General features: G+C 44.5%; 1 protein-coding gene across 3 annotated transcripts in view; it reads left to right on the top strand.

Annotated features, from left to right (window-relative positions):
• epha4b (eph receptor A4b) overlaps positions 1 to 18,190 on the top strand; it is a 128,684-nt gene that overhangs the window by 90,501 nt on the left and 19,993 nt on the right. For 2 of the 3 annotated variants that reach the window (XM_036966038.1, XM_036966037.1), the window contains exons 11-13: positions 13,347 to 13,414; positions 14,249 to 14,374; positions 17,245 to 17,430. In XM_036966038.1, coding sequence (XP_036821933.1) covers positions 13,347 to 13,414; positions 14,249 to 14,374; positions 17,245 to 17,430 — 380 coding nt within the window. Of the gene's footprint in view, positions 1 to 13,346; positions 13,415 to 14,248; positions 14,375 to 14,578; positions 14,638 to 17,244; positions 17,431 to 18,190 lie in introns of those variants that run through there. The other variant, XM_036966039.1, reaches the window with a different exon arrangement.

Here is an 18,190-nt window from a genome sequence, read left to right as displayed (position 1 = left end):
CAGATGTGAATCCTTAAAGAGATGGGTGGGGCTAAGGCTTAAAAGGGTCTGAACGATGCTGAATGAGTGTAGACAAAGAAGAACTCTCCATTAGTTACCAAAACATTCAAGGGCCATTTTCTCAAAAGTTACAAGTTTATCAACTTTCAAAGCATAATTACTTTCCCATTGTTCCCTAACTGTAGTGTATGATTTTATTAGTGCACGATTTCATTTTCTAGGCAAATCTTTTTTCTTTTTTTTCCCTCCCTAATTTTGATCTTGTCTCATCGCTACAACACTTCAACGTGCTTTGGAGACCAAGGTCGAGCCATGCGTCCTCTGAAACAAACCTCACTTCTTAACATCTGCCTGCTGAACTCGGAAGCCAGCCACACTAATGTGTTGGAGGAAATACCGTTCACCTGACGATGGCGTCATCCTGCAGGTACCCGGCCCGCCACAAGGAATCGCTAGCGCGCGATGAGCCAAGTAAACCCCGCCCCCCGGCCAAACCCTCCCCCAACGACGCTGGGCCAATTGTGCGGCGCCCGATCACAGCCGGTTATGATACAGCTCGGGATCGAACCCAGGACTGTAGTGACGCCTCTGGCTCTGCATTGCAGTACTTTAGACTGCTGCGCCACACTGGAGGCCCCAGGCTAATCTTTTTAAGTGTGGACTGTATTGTATTAAACTGTATAATATGACTGGAATCACGCACCTTGTTCAAACCATGATGAAGCAGGTAGAGAAAATACGATTCTGGTGCAGCACATACGGCCAACAAAGTTACAAGTATAGGCTAGCGAATTTGATAAATTGGTTTCATAATATTTCCCCCAATGTTAATAGCCTACCTCCTCTTTCTCTCTCTAGTGTTGCTTCATACCTTCCTTCATACCTTCCTTCATACCTTCCTCGTTTTCAACAGTTAAATGAAATGTGTTTTGTTGTCCTTATCTTCATCATTCTAATGATATGCTTGAAATATTAATGTAGGACTGGAATGAGATGGAGGTGGCTTTCACTTCTCTTCACGAGCATTGAATGGTTAAGGGTCTGAATAAATAACTGCTATAGCCTACCGCCATCACGCGTTCACTCTTCTTTCAAACTACCCGTGACTTCTATTTGCTTGCGTCCCTTTTCAAATAGTCTATTGGTATAAGAAATGCTATAAAAAAAAATTATGTCCAGAAAGCTATTCTGGTCTAGCTTTTCCTGCATGGGACTCCAAGAGCTAAGGAGCCTTTTTTACACAATACCCCATAGAGACAGTGAAAACAGTTTTTTTTTTTAAATGTTTGCTCATTTTTTAATTATAAAATAAAGAAATACTTTATTTACATAAGTATACAGACCCTTTGCTATGAGACTCAAAATTGAGCTCAGGTTTCCATTGATCATCCTTGAGATGTTTCTACAACTTGATTGGTGTCCACCTGTGGTAAATCCAATTGATTGGACGTGATTTGGAAAGGCACACACTTGTCTATATAAGGTCCCAACTAAGCAATCGGGGGAGTAGGTCCTTGGTCAGGGAGATGACCAAGATCCCAATGGTCAGTCTGACAGAGCTCCAGAATTGTGGAGATAGGAGCACCTTCCAGAAGGCCAACCATCTCTGCAGCACTCCACCAATCAGGCCTTTATGGTAGAGTGGCCAGACGGAAGCCACTCATCAGTAAAAGACACATGATAGCCTGCTTGGAGTTTGCCACAAGACACCTAAAGTACTCCCAGACCATGAGAAACAAGATTTTCTGGTCTGATGAAACCAAGATTGAACTATTTGCCTGAAAGCCAAGCGTCATGTCTGGAGGAAACCTGGCACCATCCCTAGGGTGAAGCACGGTGGTGGCATCATCATGTTGTGGGGATGTTTTTCAGGGCAGGGACTGGGAGACTAGTTAGGATTGAGGAAACGATGAACAGAGCAAAGTACAGAGAGATCCTTGATGAAATCCTGCTCCAGAGCGCTCAGGACCTCAGACTGGGGAGAAGGTTCACCTTCCAACAGGACAACGTCCCTAAGCACACAGCCAAGACAACGCAGGAGTGGCTTCGTGACAAGTCTCAGAATATCCTTGAGTGGCCCAGCCAGAGCCCGGACTTGAACCCAATCGAGAATCTCTGGAGAGACCTGAAAATAGCTGTGCAGCAACGCTCCCCATCCAACCTGACAGAGCTTGAGAGGATCTTCAGAGGAGAATGAGAGAAACTCCTCAAATGCTGGTGTACCAAGCTTGTACCCAAGAAGACTCGAGGCTGTAATCCCTGCCAAAGGTGCTTCAACAAAGTACTGAGTAAAGGGTCTGAATACTTATGTAAATGTCATATTCCTGTTGTAGTTTTTTTAAATAAATTAGCAAACATTTGTAAAAAATCTGTTTTTCCTTCGTCATTATTGGGTATTGTGTGTCGGTTCATGAGGGGGAGGGGGAATACAATTGAATCCATTTTAGAATAAGGCTGTAACATACCAAAATGTGGAAATAGTCAAGGGGTCTGAATACTTTCCGAATGGACTGTATAGGACAATATCAGCTATCAGTATTGAACAGGATTATCTATTTTGATATGCAGTTTGCACACTGATTTCAAGCAACGATATAGGACTGTTTTAAAACTCCACAGCTGCAATAGACAATAAAAACCCCTGATAGCCAGATGAAGATGTGTAAATTAGATGCGGATTCAGTCTTAATATTATTGTAGCATAGGCTATGCTGCAGCCAATGTAGGTCTACCTGTCACAATAAAAAAAGGAACCATGATGTGATGATAGGTCTACATACTGATATGGGCTGTTGGTCCCCAAATTCACTGGAGTGCCAATCGAGTTTCCCCAAAAGCTGGAGCGTCGGCCTTCTCGCCCGCTCCAACATCGCTCCAGTACTGCTCCAGTTCGCTCCCAGCTACTTGTGTGCTGCTGTAGCCCCTTGCTTTAGCTACTGTCATTGAGTTCGCCAAGCATTTTCATAAACAAACTGATGAAATGCACATGTGCAAAATACAGGTGACTTACAAAGACGAGGAGGACCAAGAGCAAGAGAGGGAGTGCGGTGATGTGGTGTCCACAACTTACTTCACATTGTGGAGTGTGAAAAGACACAAATCCCAAAAGCATGATGTTGTACTATGTGCATATGCTAACAGAAAGGATCAATGTGGGTAGCTAGCATAGTGTGACATTGTAGCAAAGTATCTATAAACCCCCCAAAAATATGATATCTTAAAAGTTTTGTTCATTTTAGTTCTATTATCTATGCAGTAGGCTATCATTGATTTTTGCCCAATAGGTCTGCTGGCATATTGCCTCTTTCAAACTTTTAAGCCTACCTATAGACATTTTTTTGAAACAACTTTGCATCCCTGCCCAGCCTGGCAAGAGTGGCCCGAATGGTGTTTAGCATCCCCAGTGGCTCTGCAAGCGTGGAGAGGGTGTTCTCCCCTGCTGGCCTGCTCTCCAGGCTCCATCGCATGGCCAAACTCGTGATTCTAAAACTGAATTCAAGGGCACTGAGCCTAATAATCCATTTTTATTTAATTCTAAGTAAGTCACAGCCTATATGCGCAATTTATAGACTATAAAGATGTAATACAACTAAATGTTGTTAAGTGCTGAGAGCTTTATGTTCCTGCAAGCCTCGCACTCGCAAATTCTTCACAATTTATTTATTTGTAGACTATAGCCTTGAAATAATTGAAATAATAGTTGAATAATATAGCCGAAATCATTCATTTCCGTTCCTTCTTAGGCTCCTTGTCCGGCTCCTGACCTATTTAGAGTGTTTTACATGCTGTTTAATATGACATGTAGCCTAGCGTTTCCTACAGTCACCTTTTCATGGTGTTTATTAAAAAAACGGTGGTTGACTTGGAAACATACAAGACGAACTGCCACAGAGAGACAGGAAACACAGGGATAAATACACTGGGGAAACAAGCAACACCTGGAGGGGGTGGAGACAATAACGAGGACAGGTGAAACGGATCAGGGTGTGACACTGTGAGCAAGGAGCGTTTTTTTAGCGGAGCGGGTGGAAAACACATACAGTAGCTACCTCAAATACCTTGTATCCACCTACATTGATCTGTATATAGCTTCATTCTTGCACATTTTATTCTTCTGTTACAAATTTTTTACATTTTTTACTCTGCATCATTGGGAAGGGCTCGTAAGTAAGCATTTCACGCTGAGGTCTACACCCGTCGTATTCGGCGCACGCGACAAATAACAACTTTATTGGAATTGTCTCTTTCCTTTTCTCTCTTCTCTCCCTTTTCTGTCACTATCATGGCTGTTTGACATATGAAACATTCTGACCCGCCCTTTCCTTTCTCTCTCTCTCTCTCTTCTCCTCTCTTCTCTTCTCATCTCGTCTGGGAGTCCTCGTACTCCCGCGGATTTAATGCTAAATGAAATGTTTCCCGAACACGTTTAATGAAACACAGACAGATTTATATTCCATAACTCTATTGCTAATCATTTCCCCTTCCTAATAATTACCTCTGGCTGAGTAAATCTTTTTCTAAAGCGGTCAGAAGAGCTTTTTGGCTGGACGCCAGATGGAAGGAGGAAGGGGGGGGAGGGGTAAAAGATAAGGCCCGGGTGCCATTTGCTCTCTATTTTCTCTCGTTTGACATTTTAGCCATTTAGTATTCATCTTCAGATTAGCTAGGTGAGAGACGACTACCCATCACAATCGTAGTAGGTCTATTTGTCCCTCAACAAAGTCGTTTTCTTCAAAGTCAGCGCTAGTAGGAAAAGACGGGTGCATTTTTCTCTCTCCCTCTATTTTCCTGCCTCACTCGCTTCCTTTGTTTTCCCGGACATTAGAGTTACTCTGGCTCGCTGAACCCCAGGGTTATATTATTGTAGAACTGCAGTCAAATGGATTCAACATTACAGGGTAGAAATACAAATCTTGATCAGATGGTGTTTCGAAGCTTAGTTTGGGCATGAAATTGTGAGATTGAATTGAATCAATGTTTCTAATTCACCTTAATTACATTTGATCTAATAGCTTGATATTAAATGGGATACCTGTTATTGTGAGTCGTGATGAAACACAGCGGGACTTTAGTGGCTGTCTGGATGCGTTTTTGTTGTTGTTGTTGTGTGTGTGCTGTCTTACTGGGCATAGACTGGTTGAATCAATGTTGTTTCCACATCATTTCAAGGAAATTGACGTTGAATTGACGTTGAATTGACATTTTTGCCCAGTGGGGTGTGTGTCTGTGCGTGTGTGTTATTCTCTGATTAGCATTACCTTTAATCTGAAGACCCACTCCCATTGATTAGAAGAGAATGAAGGGGGGATGGAGAGAGCGAGAGAGAAAGGGATAGGGGGAGAGAGAGAGACCCTGTTCTCAAGTCCATCCTATTAGCAGTATGTCACACAGGCGATGTGATTAGAGATTGTCTGATCTCCTCTCGACACACTCTCTCATCCATGCTAATGATCACTGTGTGTGTGTGAGAGAGAGAGAGTGTGTGTGTACACTTGCATTTGTGTGTGTGTGCGCATACTTGAGGGCGTACCTTTTATGTGCGTGTGTCTGTCAGAGGGATTAGCAGCCGAGGCAATAGAAGGCAATAGGCGACGTTCCAGGCAGGGCAATATAAGGGCAGTGTCTTTGTCTGTGTCACAGGAGAGATTAGTGTAGTGAGTACAGGCTGGACCACCAGGGCATATAGCTCACCATGCACCTCCTGTGAAGAGAGACTATGATAAGGACACACAGACATATATATGCCTGCCTGCCTGCCTGCCTGCCTGCCTGCCTGCCTGCCTGCTTCACACGCCGGCTAACAAAGACACAGGACAGTCTGGAGTTTACATAGGAACAACAGAAAGATTTATAGGGGATTTTGTGAAAGTTTTTGTATTTTCTTTTCTTTCTCTATGTTGTGACCCTCCTACTCCTATTTTCCTTGGCCCTGGATTGTTATTGTCATGAGATACTTACGTTGCTTTATTGTCAGAGAAACCAAACCTCTTTTAAATGTCTGTCAGCCACCGATAGTTTTGCCTTAGCCTTTAGAGGGCAACTTTGACTGAAGCAAAGTGGTTACACTAGTCCTCTGGCTGTCTTCTTCTGTGAATAGTAAACTCATCACCTCAGCTCAACAGGAACCCGGCTTGTTCTGTGTAGTCAGCTCTCTCTCTCTCTCTCACACACACACACACACACACACACACACACACACACCCTCCCTACATCAAGGACATTCACACCCACTAGGTCTCCCTCAATGGCCACACTTCAGCTGCAGTTCTACCTCTCAGACCTTCTTCTTCCCTACAAACCCACACACGCACTCTGTTCCACCACAGCAGGCCACCTTGTCATCCCCAGGTTGAAGCCCCGGCACTTCGGCATCAGGGCCTTCTCCAGGGCTTGGAGAACTCCCTCCCTCCAGCCATCCGTGACTCTTAGTCCATCACCATCTTTCAGTCCCTTCTAAAGCCCCACCTCTTTGACAAGGCCTATCCTTAAGCCCCCCCCCCCCCCCCTCCCCACACACCCAGACAGACTGTACACACAAGCAAAGCAATACACTACAAAGACACTCCTCTCTTCACCATACTGAGCACCTCCTAACTCAAACCCTTACTCTAAACCCGGGTTTGTAGCTAAATCCAACCTTCCCTTCCTTGAGCCCACCCCTCTCTCTTTGTTCACGTTTTCGTTTAGTCTGATGTGTTTTTGTTTAGACCCCTGTTTTTTTTGTTTCATTTCTTTAAATGTTAAAAGACTTTGGGTCCTTAAAAATCACTATATAAGTCCAATGTCTTATTATTATTACTATGACCAGGTATCACATTTTTAAAAGCGTAGCAAACACTCGCTCATCTGAATGGGCTGATTGAACATTATAGACAAACAGATTGTTGGTTAAGAGGTACAAACGCATCAAGAACACACAGTAAAATCCACGTACTGTATGTTGAGAAACACACACACACACACACACACACACACACATACACACACACACACACACACACACACACACACACACACACACACACACACCACACACACACACACACACACACACACACACACACACACAGTGCATTAGGAAAGTATTCAGACTCCTTGACTTTTTCTACATTTTGTTACATTACAGCCTTATTCTAAAATGTATGAAATAGTATTTTTCCCTCATCAATCTACAAACAATATCCCATAATGACAAAGCGAAAACAGGTTTTTAGACATTTTTGCAATACAGAGTGGCGCAGCAGTCTAAGACACTGCATCTCAGTGCTTGAGGCTTCACTACAGACACCCTGGTTCGAATCCAGGCTGCATCACAACAGGCCATGATCGGGAGTCCCATAGGGTGGCGCACAATTGGCCCAGCGCCGCCTGGGTTTGGCCGGTGTTGACCATCATTGTAAATAAGAAGTTGTTCTTAACTGAACTACCTAGTTAAATAAAATATATATAAATAAAATATATATATATATATATTTTTTTTTTACATAAGTATTCAGACCCTTTGCTATGTGACTCAAAATTGATCTCAGGTGCATCCTGTTTCCATTGATCATCCTTGAGATGTTTCTACAACTTGATTGGAGTCCACCTGTGGTAAATTCAGTTGATTGGACACGATTTGGAAAGGCACCTGTCTATATAAGATCCCACAGTTGACAGTGTATGTCAGAGCAAAAAAGCAAGCTAAGAGGTCGAAGGAATTGTCCATAGAGCTCCGAGACAGGATTGTGTCGAAGCACAGATCTGGGGAAGGGTACCAAAATATTTCTACAGCATTGAAGGTCCCCAAGAACACAATGGCCTCCATCATTCTTAAATGGAAGAAGCAATCGGGGGAGAATGGCCTTGGTCAGGAAGAATGCAATGGTCACTCTGACAGAGCTCCAGAGTTCCTCTGTGGAGATGGGAGAACCCTCCAGAAGGACAGCAGCACTCCACCAATCAGGCCTTTATGGTGGAGTGGCCAGACGGAAGCTGTGGGGAAGTTTTTCGGCGACAGCGACTGGGAGACTAGTCAGGATTGAGCGAAAGATGAACGGAACAAAGTACAGAGAGATCCTTGATGAAAACCTGCTCCAGAGCGCTCAGGACCTCAGACTGATGCGAGGGTTCCCCTTCCAACAGTACAACAACCCCAACACAGCCAAGACAACGCAGCAGTGGCTACGGGACAAGTCTCTGAATGTCTTTGAGTGACCCAGCCAAAGCCCGGACATGAACCTGATCGAACATCTCTGGAGAGACCTGAAAATAGTTGTGCAGCAACGCTCCCCATCCATTTGGGGATAAATTCCCCAAATACAGGTGTGCCAAGCTTGTAGAGTCATACCTAGGCCTCTAGATTGTAATCGCTGACAAAGGTGCTTCAACAAAGTACTGAGTATAGGGTCTAAATACTTATGTAAATGCAATATTTTTGTTTTTTATTTTTGAATACATGAGCAAATCTTTCTAATAACCTGTTTTTGCTTTGTCATCATGGGGATTTGTGTATAGGTGGATGAGGGGGAAAAACAATTTAATCAATTTTAGAATAAGGCTGTAATGTAACAAAATGTGGAAAAAGTCTAGGGGTCTGAATACATTCCGAATGCACTGTATATACTGTACATGTACAATCTACAGCTCTGGGCTACAATGGAGGGCAAGTGGATAAGTACAATGTGTGTGTGTGTGTGTTGGCCCCCCTCCGTAGGTCTATTTCTTCCTCCCAGAGTATATCAATTTCTCCTTCTACGCTCTGAGGTCTTTGACTAATCTCATAAAAGCTTGCTTGTCATATAAAACACATTGAATGATACAGTTCTCGTTTACACTGCCTTTATTAGCTATGGATGCAAGGCCAGTTAAGAAATCAACCAAGGTTACACGGAAAACACACACAGCAACTTCATTTGACTTTGAGCTGTCTCTGCCGGATATGTGTTTGAACAGTGGATTGATCTCTGTGTGTCTCTGTGTTTTCCTTCGCTCTGAGTTTCAAGGATATTTCAACATCCATATTTACACAAATCACTCTCTGCTTTTTTAGAACTTTCCCTCTCTTGAAAGCTCTATAGATCAAGCCATTTCTTCCTGTGAAAGTTTCTGCCGTTTGATCTCTTCCTCTCTATTCTCTTCTCTCTCTCTTTCTCCCTCTCTCCTCTTGGCAGCCTTCCTAAAGACAGTCTTTCAGAGTGCTTCTCTCGCTCTCGTAGCGTGGAGCGCGATTTTCCCCAGTGTGTCGATCACACAGACAAGGGCACCTGAGTCAGCCATTACAGCTACTGTCAAAGATGCTGTTGTAGATAGCCTTAGCCCTGCAGCTACTGTGGCCAGCTCGCCTTCTCCCTCTCGATCGCTCTGACTTTCTCTCGCCTGTGCTCTTTGTCTTAAACTCTTTTATGCTCTCACCCTTGGTGTCCCTCCATTCTCTTTTGTTCTCTCTCTCTCTCGCCCTACCTCTCCCTCCCTTCTTCATCTGAATGCGTGTTAGTTAGTATGCAGTGTAGGACCCCCCCCCCCCCCGTTGTGTTTTCTGCCTCACATCCTGCCTGTCAGCAAAACCTCTATTCGCTTCCAGCCCTCCACTCAGACGGTGGAGGAGAGAGAGAGAGAGAGAGAGAGAGAGAGAGAGAGAGAGAGAGAGAGAGAGAGAGAGAGAGAGAGAGAGAGAGAGAGAGAGAGAGAGAGAGAGAGAGAGAGAGAGAGAGAGAGAGAGAGAGAGAGAGAGAGAGAGAGGCGGCCGAGAAAGAGAAGGGTTACAGAGAGAGAGATGGGGAGGATAATATATGGATGGAGTTCCATGAAGGTGGAACCTCGCTAGCCGAATAACAAATGGGTCTCGAGTGACAGAGTATTATATTAAAAAGTAAATTGATATGCAAATGTGGGGCGTGTGGCTTTTGGAGGACAGGAATAGCCTGTTGTCCTCAGTGGACTGGAACAGAGGAAGGAGTGGAGGAGTGTGTGTGTATGTGTGTGCACCTGCTATGTGTGTGTGTGTAGAGAGAGAGAGAAGGGTGTGTGTAGAGAGAGAGAGAGAAGGGTGTGTGTGAGAGAGAGAGAGAAGGGTGTGTGTGTGAGAGAGAGAGAAGGGTGTGTGTGTGTGTGTGAGAGAGAGAGAGAGAGAGAAGGGTGTTTGTGTGAGAGAGCGAGAGAGAAGGGTGTGTGTGAGAGAGAGAGAAGGGTGTGTGTGTGAGAGAGAGAGAGAATGGTATGTGTGTGAGAGAGAGAGAGAGAGAGAGAATGGTGTGTGTGAGAGAGAGAGAGAAGGGTGTGTGTGTGTGAGGTGAGGTGAGAGAGAGAGAGAGAGAGAGAGAAGGGTTTGTGTGTGAGAGAGAGAGAGAAAGAGAGAGAGAGAGAAGGGTGTGTGTGTGTGTGAGAGAGAGAGAGAGAGAAGGGTGTGTGTGAGAGGGAGAGAGAGCGAGAGAGAAGGGTGTGTGTGAGAGGGAGAGAGATAGATAGAGAAGGGTGTGTGTGAGAGGGAGAGAGAGAGAAAGAAGGGTGTGTGTGAGAGGGATAAGAGAGAGAGAGAGAGAGAAGGGTGTGTGTGAGAGAGTGAGATTGGGAGGGAGAGAGAGAGAGATAACGGAGTATGTGGTTGTTAAATTGGATGGGAACGTACTGGAGCAATGGAGCCTCACTACCTATGGATGACAGATGGAACCAAGATACACAGATATGCAGTGGTAGTACTTATAAATATAAAGTGGTACTGTAGAACAGATGCATAAAGCCGACCCATTTGAACAGACATTCAACCAACCTAAGCTCCTGTCTAGCTCTTGGGTGGGTTTGTGTTGATCTCTAGACTATTCAGGTATTTTGAGTTTTTACAAAACCTTCTGTTTACTGCGTTATAGTGAACTTACCTTTATGTTTTGTTGCTTGTGGGGCACAAAATTCCTCTGGGACCCAACCAATGCTGTGTGTGTGTGTGTGTGTGTGTGTGTGTGTGTGCGTGTGCGTGTGCGCGTGTGCGCGTTTGTGTGTGTGTGCTTGTGTTCATGTGAGATGTCTTTCAGCGGTAATGAATCATGACACTTCTAACTTGAGAGGCTAGATGAGGCACATTGTAATTACTATGGAAATGCGTGTGCCCCTCTTAGAGAACCCCATTTACACACACACACACAGGGAATGGGGAAAAATGTCAGGGTTGTTTGTGCCTTGCCTCAGGTGCACTGCAGTGTGTGTGTTTGTAGGTGGGTGTGTGTTTGTGTAGGTGGGTGTGTGTGTGTGTGTGTGTAGGTGGGTGTGGGTGTGTGTGTGTGTAGGGTGTCTGTGTGTGTGGTGAGTGTGTGTGTGTTTATAGGTGGGTGTAGGTGTGTGTGTGTGTGTGTGTGTGTAGGTGGGCGTGTGTGTGTGTAGGGTATATGTAGGGTGTGTGTAGGGGGTGTGTGTGTGCAGGGGGTGTGTGTGTGTGTAGGGTGTGTAGGAAGGTGTGTGTGTGTGTATGGGGTGTGTGTGTGTATGGGGTGTGTTTGTGTGTAGGGTGTGTGTGTGTGTGTGTGTGTGTGTGTGTGTGTGTGTGTGTGTGTGTGTGTGTGTGTGTGTGTGTGTGTGTGTAGGGGGTAAGGGTTAGAGGGCTGTACCCTCATGGGAGTTTTCCATTGCAGTTGGGGCAGAGGTGTGAACTGGTCTCCCCATTCCCCATATGCTCTAGACACTTGCCCCAAGCGGTGGTGTCTCCGTGGCGGTACGTGTTGGGGGGTAATGATCACAGTACCCCCTCTGGCTTGTACCCAGCTGATAAACAGGTGGGACCCACCCCCACCCTCCCCCCCCACACACACACACACACCCTCCCATACTCCCCTAACGCTTCCTAATTTTACCCCCCAGCCCCCAACCTCGACCTAAGGGACCCCCCCAGCCGAACACATGGCAGAGGGGTGTGTGTGTATTTTGCCCTGTAACCCTCTCTGCCTTAGGCCTCCCCTTCATCCCTCACTCCAGTCCCAGACAGAGACAGTATTCCCTAGAGGGTCCATTGTAGGCTGAGTTATTCCATCCGTTCAGCTGTGTAAAAACCAACATAGAGATTAGGCACCAAATGACTGTCATATTTACTGAGGCTAACAAGGCCCTCAGTATCCCCTTCACCTCTCCTTCCTCTCCCCCTTTTTGCCCTGTGTCTCACTTGTCCATCATTCCTCTTTGCTGGCCAGGGATCTTCAGCGTTCATTCTTTCTTCTCCATCTCTAGTCGGTGACTAGATGTCAAAGTGGTTGATCACAGTTCTTGGAACTGATCCCAAACTAATTACAATCAGAATGGCTTTAAGATGTACTGGGCCCCTGATTAGGATGGAAGAGATGGACAGGGTTTCTTTCCCAGAATGACTTCCCTTCATAAGTCTTCGTAATGAGAGGCGATAGGACAGAGGGAGGAGAGGGGGAATGGAGAGAGGAGAAGAAGAGAAGGGGAAAGTTAGTTTGAAGGAAGAGAGGAGAGGAAATGAAGAAGAGGAAAGGAGAAGGGAGGAGAGGAGACAGGAAATAAACCATTTATATGGCGTTTTAGTACCTGACGATGTGAAAATGGATTTCACTCTTTTATGTTTTGGGCTAAAACCTTCAAGCTGTATTTAAGCGAGCGTTAAATGTAATGGTGTTTTGTGTTAATTGGCTTGTTAAATGTGCTGTTTTCCTACTGAAGTTTTACAGAGCGGAGCAGAGAGAAGCTAACGTTAACCACTCAGCACCCAACCGCTCCTTAACCTCTCGCAAACAGTGGTGCTTTTTAACCAGAGCTAGTTTAACACATCCTCACCGCTGGGTGGATCAATTGATTGGTGGTTGTTATTGATCCAGGTTGTGTGTGTGTGTGTGTGTGTGTGTGGGTGTGTGTGGTAGCCCATGGAGGTGAACACAGAGGTAGTTAATGAGCAGAAAGGTTGTCAGAAGAGTTGAAGGGGTGTATTGCACGGTAATGCATGGACCTATATGCACTTCTACTGAAAGGGGATGACTGAACACTGGAGGGTACACACACACACACACACACACTTACGAACACCCTCAGGCTACTACGCACACCAGAGAAAAGGACAGAGAGGGAAGCAGAGGAAGGGAGAGAGAGAAGGGGGGAGGAGAAAGAGAGTGAAGGACTACTGCTTTCACACCCCCAGGCTCCTGCATACAGAGACCAGCGAGAGAGAGGGAGGTGGGGGGGGGGGGGGGGGGGGGGGGGGACTGTTTCTATACTTTCAATATGCCCTCGGCTGTTCAATATGTATCATGGGAGTTTCACAAACTGGAAATAAAAGTAAGCTCTCACATACACACACATGCACGCAAACACACACACACACACACACTAACCTTGATGTCATTAATCTGTTGGTGTGGTTTGTTCCTCAGACACTGTGGATACATCAAAGCCAAACAGGACCCTGATGAAGAGAAGATGCATTTTCAACATGGACGAGGTACACACACACACACACACACTCACACTCAGTAGACGTTGAAGTTCATGTCCATTGAAACCTTTCGTAATGGGGTTGTTTGTGATGTTGCTACTTGTTATGAAGAAGCGTTATTGTGTTTCGTGAATGGCCGGCGTGTTTGCTGTGCCACGCATCACACACACACACACACACACACAGAGTACACTCTTTTCGATATGTCACAGGCTATTTTCACATGTACATAAACAAGAAAGTGATTCAGGCGATTGCAATTCATGATAGGCCCCTCTTTCACTCTCCGTAGGAAAAACAGGAGATATGCTTCACCCCTTTTCAGCTTTTCAGCTTAAACAATGAGAACATACAGAAGCACTTGAGATTCTCACCAGGAGTCACTCCGTCACGTCCGTAGGAATGTGCTCAGGCTGCTTCTCGGAAAGTGAATGTCTTGTATGAAGTGAGCAGAATTGACATTCATTCTCTGGTGTTGCTGTAAGGACGTATAACAAAACACGCGGGAGACGTGTTCCATCCGAGAGAGCAATATTGAATATGTGATATTCAACTCTCAAGGATCCAGGAGCCATTTACATAACTTTAATTACGTTGGAGTTGAGCTCATTTTTATGCCGCACTGTCGTTCACTGCCTGCTTTCTGCAAGGAAGGTTATTGACGTCTCTCTATGTTTCTCTCCTCTCTTCTTTCGCCCATCTCTCTCGCTCTCTCTCTGTTTCTCTCCCCCATATTTCCCCTCTCTCCTCCGTCCCCCGCCTCTCTCGCTCTCTCTCTGTTTCTCTCCCCCATATTTCCCCTCTCTCCTCCCTCCCCCGCCTCTCTCTATCTCTCTCCAGTCAAACTCCCTGGCAGTAAGACCTATATTCATCCACACACTTATGAGGACCCTAACCAGGCAGTCAGAGACTTTGCCAAAGAGATTGATGCTTCCAGCATCCGCATCGAGAGAGTCATCGGAGCGGGTGAGTCATCCCTGGTTGCTGTTCAAACTACAAAAACATGACTATGCAAATGTGATAAAAGTGGCCATTACATTGATGCCTGTGGAATCCCAGTGGTGCAGTCAAGAGAAATCTGATTGTTAATTGTGCAGACACTTTGTTTAAAGTATGTGTGTTGTAGGTGAGTGTGGGGGAGTGTGTAGTTATTTATACTGTGTGTTGTAGGTGAGTTTGGGGGAGTGTGTAGTTATTTATACTGTGTGTTGTAGGTGAGTTTGGGGAAGTGTGTAGTTATTTATACTGTGTGTGTTGTAGGTGAGTGTGGGGAAGTGTGTAGTTATTTATACTGTGTATATTGTAGGTGAGTGTGGGGAAGTGTGTAGTTATTTATACTGTGTGTGTTGTTGGTGAGTGTGGGGAAGTGTGTAGTTATTTATACTGTGTATATTGTAGGTGAGTGTGGGGAAGTGTGTAGTTATTTATACTGTGTGTTGTAGGTGAGTGTGGGGGAGTGTGTAGTTATTTATACTGTGTGTGTTGTAAGTGAGTGTGGGGAAGTGTGTAGTTATTTATACTGTGTGTGTTGTAGGTGAGTGTGGGGAAGTGTGTAGTTATTTATACTGTGTGTGTGTTGTAGGTGAGTGTGGGGAAGTGTGTTGTTATTTATACTGTGTGTTGTAGGTGAGTTTGGGGAAGTGTGTAGTTATTAATACTGTGTGTGTTGTAGGTGAGTTTGGGGAAGTGTATAGTTATTTATACTGTGTATATTGTAGGTGAGTGTGGGGAAGTGTGTAGTTATTTATACTGTGTGTGTTGTAGGTGAGTGTGGGGAAGTGTGTTGTTATTTATACTGTGTGTGTTGTAGGTGAGTTTGGGGAAGTGTGTAGTTATTTATACTGTGTGTGTTGTAGGTGAGTGTGGGGGAGTGTGTAGTTATTTATACTGTGTGTTGTAGGTGAGTTTGGGGAAGTGTATAGTTATTTATACTGTGTGTCTTGTGTTGTAGGTGAGTTTGGGGAAGTGTGTAGTTATTTATACTGTGTGTGTTGTAGGTGAGTGTGGGGAAGTGTGTAGTTATTTATACTGTGTGTGTTGTAGGTGAGTGTGGGGAAGTGTGTAGTTATTTATACTGTGTGTTGTAGGTGAGTGTGGGGGAGTGTGTAGTTATTTATACTGTATGTTGTAGGTGAGTTTGGGGAAGTGTATAGTTATTTATACTGTGTGTCTTGTGTTGTAGGTGAGTTTGGGGAAGTGTGTAGTTATTTATACTGTGTGTGTTGTAGGTGAGTGTGGGGAAGTGTGTAGTTATTTATACTGTGTGTGTTGTAGGTGAGTGTGGGGAAGTGTGTAGTTATTTATACTGTGTGTTGTAGGTGAGTTTGGGGAAATGTGTAGTTATTTATACTGTGTGTGTTGTAGGTGAGTGTGGGGAAGTGTGTAGTTATTTATACTGTGTGTGTGTTGTTGGTGAGTGGGGAAGTGTGTAGTTATTTATACTGTGTGTTGTAGGTGAGTTTGGGGAAGTGTGTAGTTATTTATACTGTGTGTGTGTGTTGTAGGTGAGTGTGGGGAAGTGTGTAGTTATTTATACTGTGTGTGTGTGTGTTGTTGGTGAGTGTGGGGAAGTGTGTAGTTATTTATACTGTGTGTTGTAGGTGAGTTTGGGGAAGTGTGTAGTTATTTATACTGTGTGTGTTGTAGGTGAGTGTGGGGAAGTGTGTAGTTATTTATACTGTGTGTGTTGTACGTGAGTGTGGGGAAATGTGTAGTTATTTATACTGTGTGTGTGTGTGTGTTGTTGGTGAGTGTGGGGAAGTGTGTAGTTATTTATACTGTGTATACTGTAGGTGAGTTTGGGGAAGTGTATAGTTATTTATACTGTGTATATTGTAGGTGAGTTTGGGGAAGTGTGTAGTTATTTATACTGTGTGTGTTGTTGGTGAGTTTGGGGAAGTGTGTAGTTATTTATACTGTGTGTGTTGTAGGTGAGTGTGGGGAAGTGTGTAGTTATTTATACTGTGTGTTGTAGGTGAGTTTGGGGAAATGTGTAGTTATTTATACTGTGTGTGTTGTAGGTGAGTGTGGGGAAGTGTGTAGTTATTTATACTGTGTGTGTGTTGTTGGTGAGTGGGGAAGTGTGTAGTTATTTATACTGTGTGTTGTAGGTGAGTTTGGGGAAGTGTGTAGTTATTTATACTGTGTGTGTGTGTTGTAGGTGAGTGTGGGGAAGTGTGTAGTTATTTATACTGTGTGTGTGTGTGTTGTTGGTGAGTGTGGGGAAGTGTGTAGTTATTTATACTGTGTGTTGTAGGTGAGTTTGGGGAAGTGTGTAGTTATTTATACTGTGTGTGTTGTAGGTGAGTGTGGGGAAGTGTGTAGTTATTTATACTGTGTGTGTTGTACGTGAGTGTGGGGAAATGTGTAGTTATTTATACTGTGTGTGTGTGTGTGTTGTTGGTGAGTGTGGGGAAGTGTGTAGTTATTTATACTGTGTATACTGTAGGTGAGTTTGGGGAAGTGTATAGTTATTTATACTGTGTATATTGTAGGTGAGTTTGGGGAAGTGTGTAGTTATTTATACTGTGTGTGTTGTTGGTGAGTTTGGGGAAGTGTGTAGTTATTTATACTGTGTGTGTTGTAGGTGAGTGTGTGGAAGTGTGTAGTTATTTATACTGTGTGTCTCTGTTGCAGGTGAGTTTGCGGAAGTGTGTAGTTATTTATACTGTGTATGTTGTAGGTGAGTTTTGGGAAGTGTGTAGTTATTTATGCTGTGTGTCTGTGTTGTAAGTGAGTTTGTGGAAGTGTGTAGTTATTTATACTGTGTGTGTGTGTGTGTTTTAGGTGAGTTTGGGGAAGTGTGTAGTTATTTATGCTGTGCGTCTGTGTTGTAGGTGAGTTTGGGGAGGTGTGTAGTGGCCGTCTGCGTCTCCAGGGAAAGAGGGAGATCTACGTGGCCATAAAGAGTCTGAAGGCAGGATACTCTGACAAACAGAGGCGGGACTTCCTCTCTGAAGCCAGCATCATGGGACAGTTCGACCACCCAAACATCATCAGACTGGAGGGCGTGGTCACACGATGTGAGTGATTGACGGCTACTTTAACAAATCCGAGCAGAGATTTCCCATCGCCGTATATATTTCACCTGTTCCATCCCTTCAGATCTGCAAACCGTGTGGTTAAATGTTTGTTTTGGATCATGAATTGTGTGCGAATATGTTTGTGTGTCACGTACCTGTGTGTGAGTGAGACAGCAGAGCGGTTCTGTTCATGAGAATCAGACTCGACCTTGGATCAGATAAAGGCTCCAGTTACCATGGCAGCCCGTGCTTTTGCCGTGTCTGTTTGTGAGTGTGTGTATACGTGTGTAGAAGGGGCACGTGTTTACTTGTGTTTGTTATTACATTAGCGAGAGTGTGTTTGGATGTGACAGGTGATACAGAAATACAGAGACAGGGTTGAACAAGCCTCATAACAGATCCTTATCTCTCTCTCTCTCTCTCTCTCTCTCTCTCTCTCTCTCTCTCTCGCTCTCTCGCTCTCCCTTTCTCTCTCTCTCTCTCTCTCTCTCTCTCTCTCTCTCTCTCCATTAGAGCACATCAGTTTCATTATTACTCTCTTCCATTTGTTTTTGTTCGTTTGTTTCTAATTTCTCATAATTTTCTCTCCATCTTCCGAAGACATACAATACCAACACATTAGGCAGCATATAAAGAACACCAGCTCGCTTGTTGTCAAATCGTGCACTATCATTTCCAAACACTTATCTCAGCACAGTATTTATTTTACAATGCATCGGTTACGTAAGAGTGTATCTTGTATCTGCACTGACATGCTGAG

Source organism: Oncorhynchus mykiss, chromosome 28, assembly GCF_013265735.2.
Source record: "Oncorhynchus mykiss isolate Arlee chromosome 28, USDA_OmykA_1.1, whole genome shotgun sequence".
Classification (NCBI taxonomy): Eukaryota; Metazoa; Chordata; class Actinopteri; order Salmoniformes; family Salmonidae; genus Oncorhynchus; species Oncorhynchus mykiss.
This window is presented reverse-complemented; position numbering and strand designations above follow the sequence as displayed.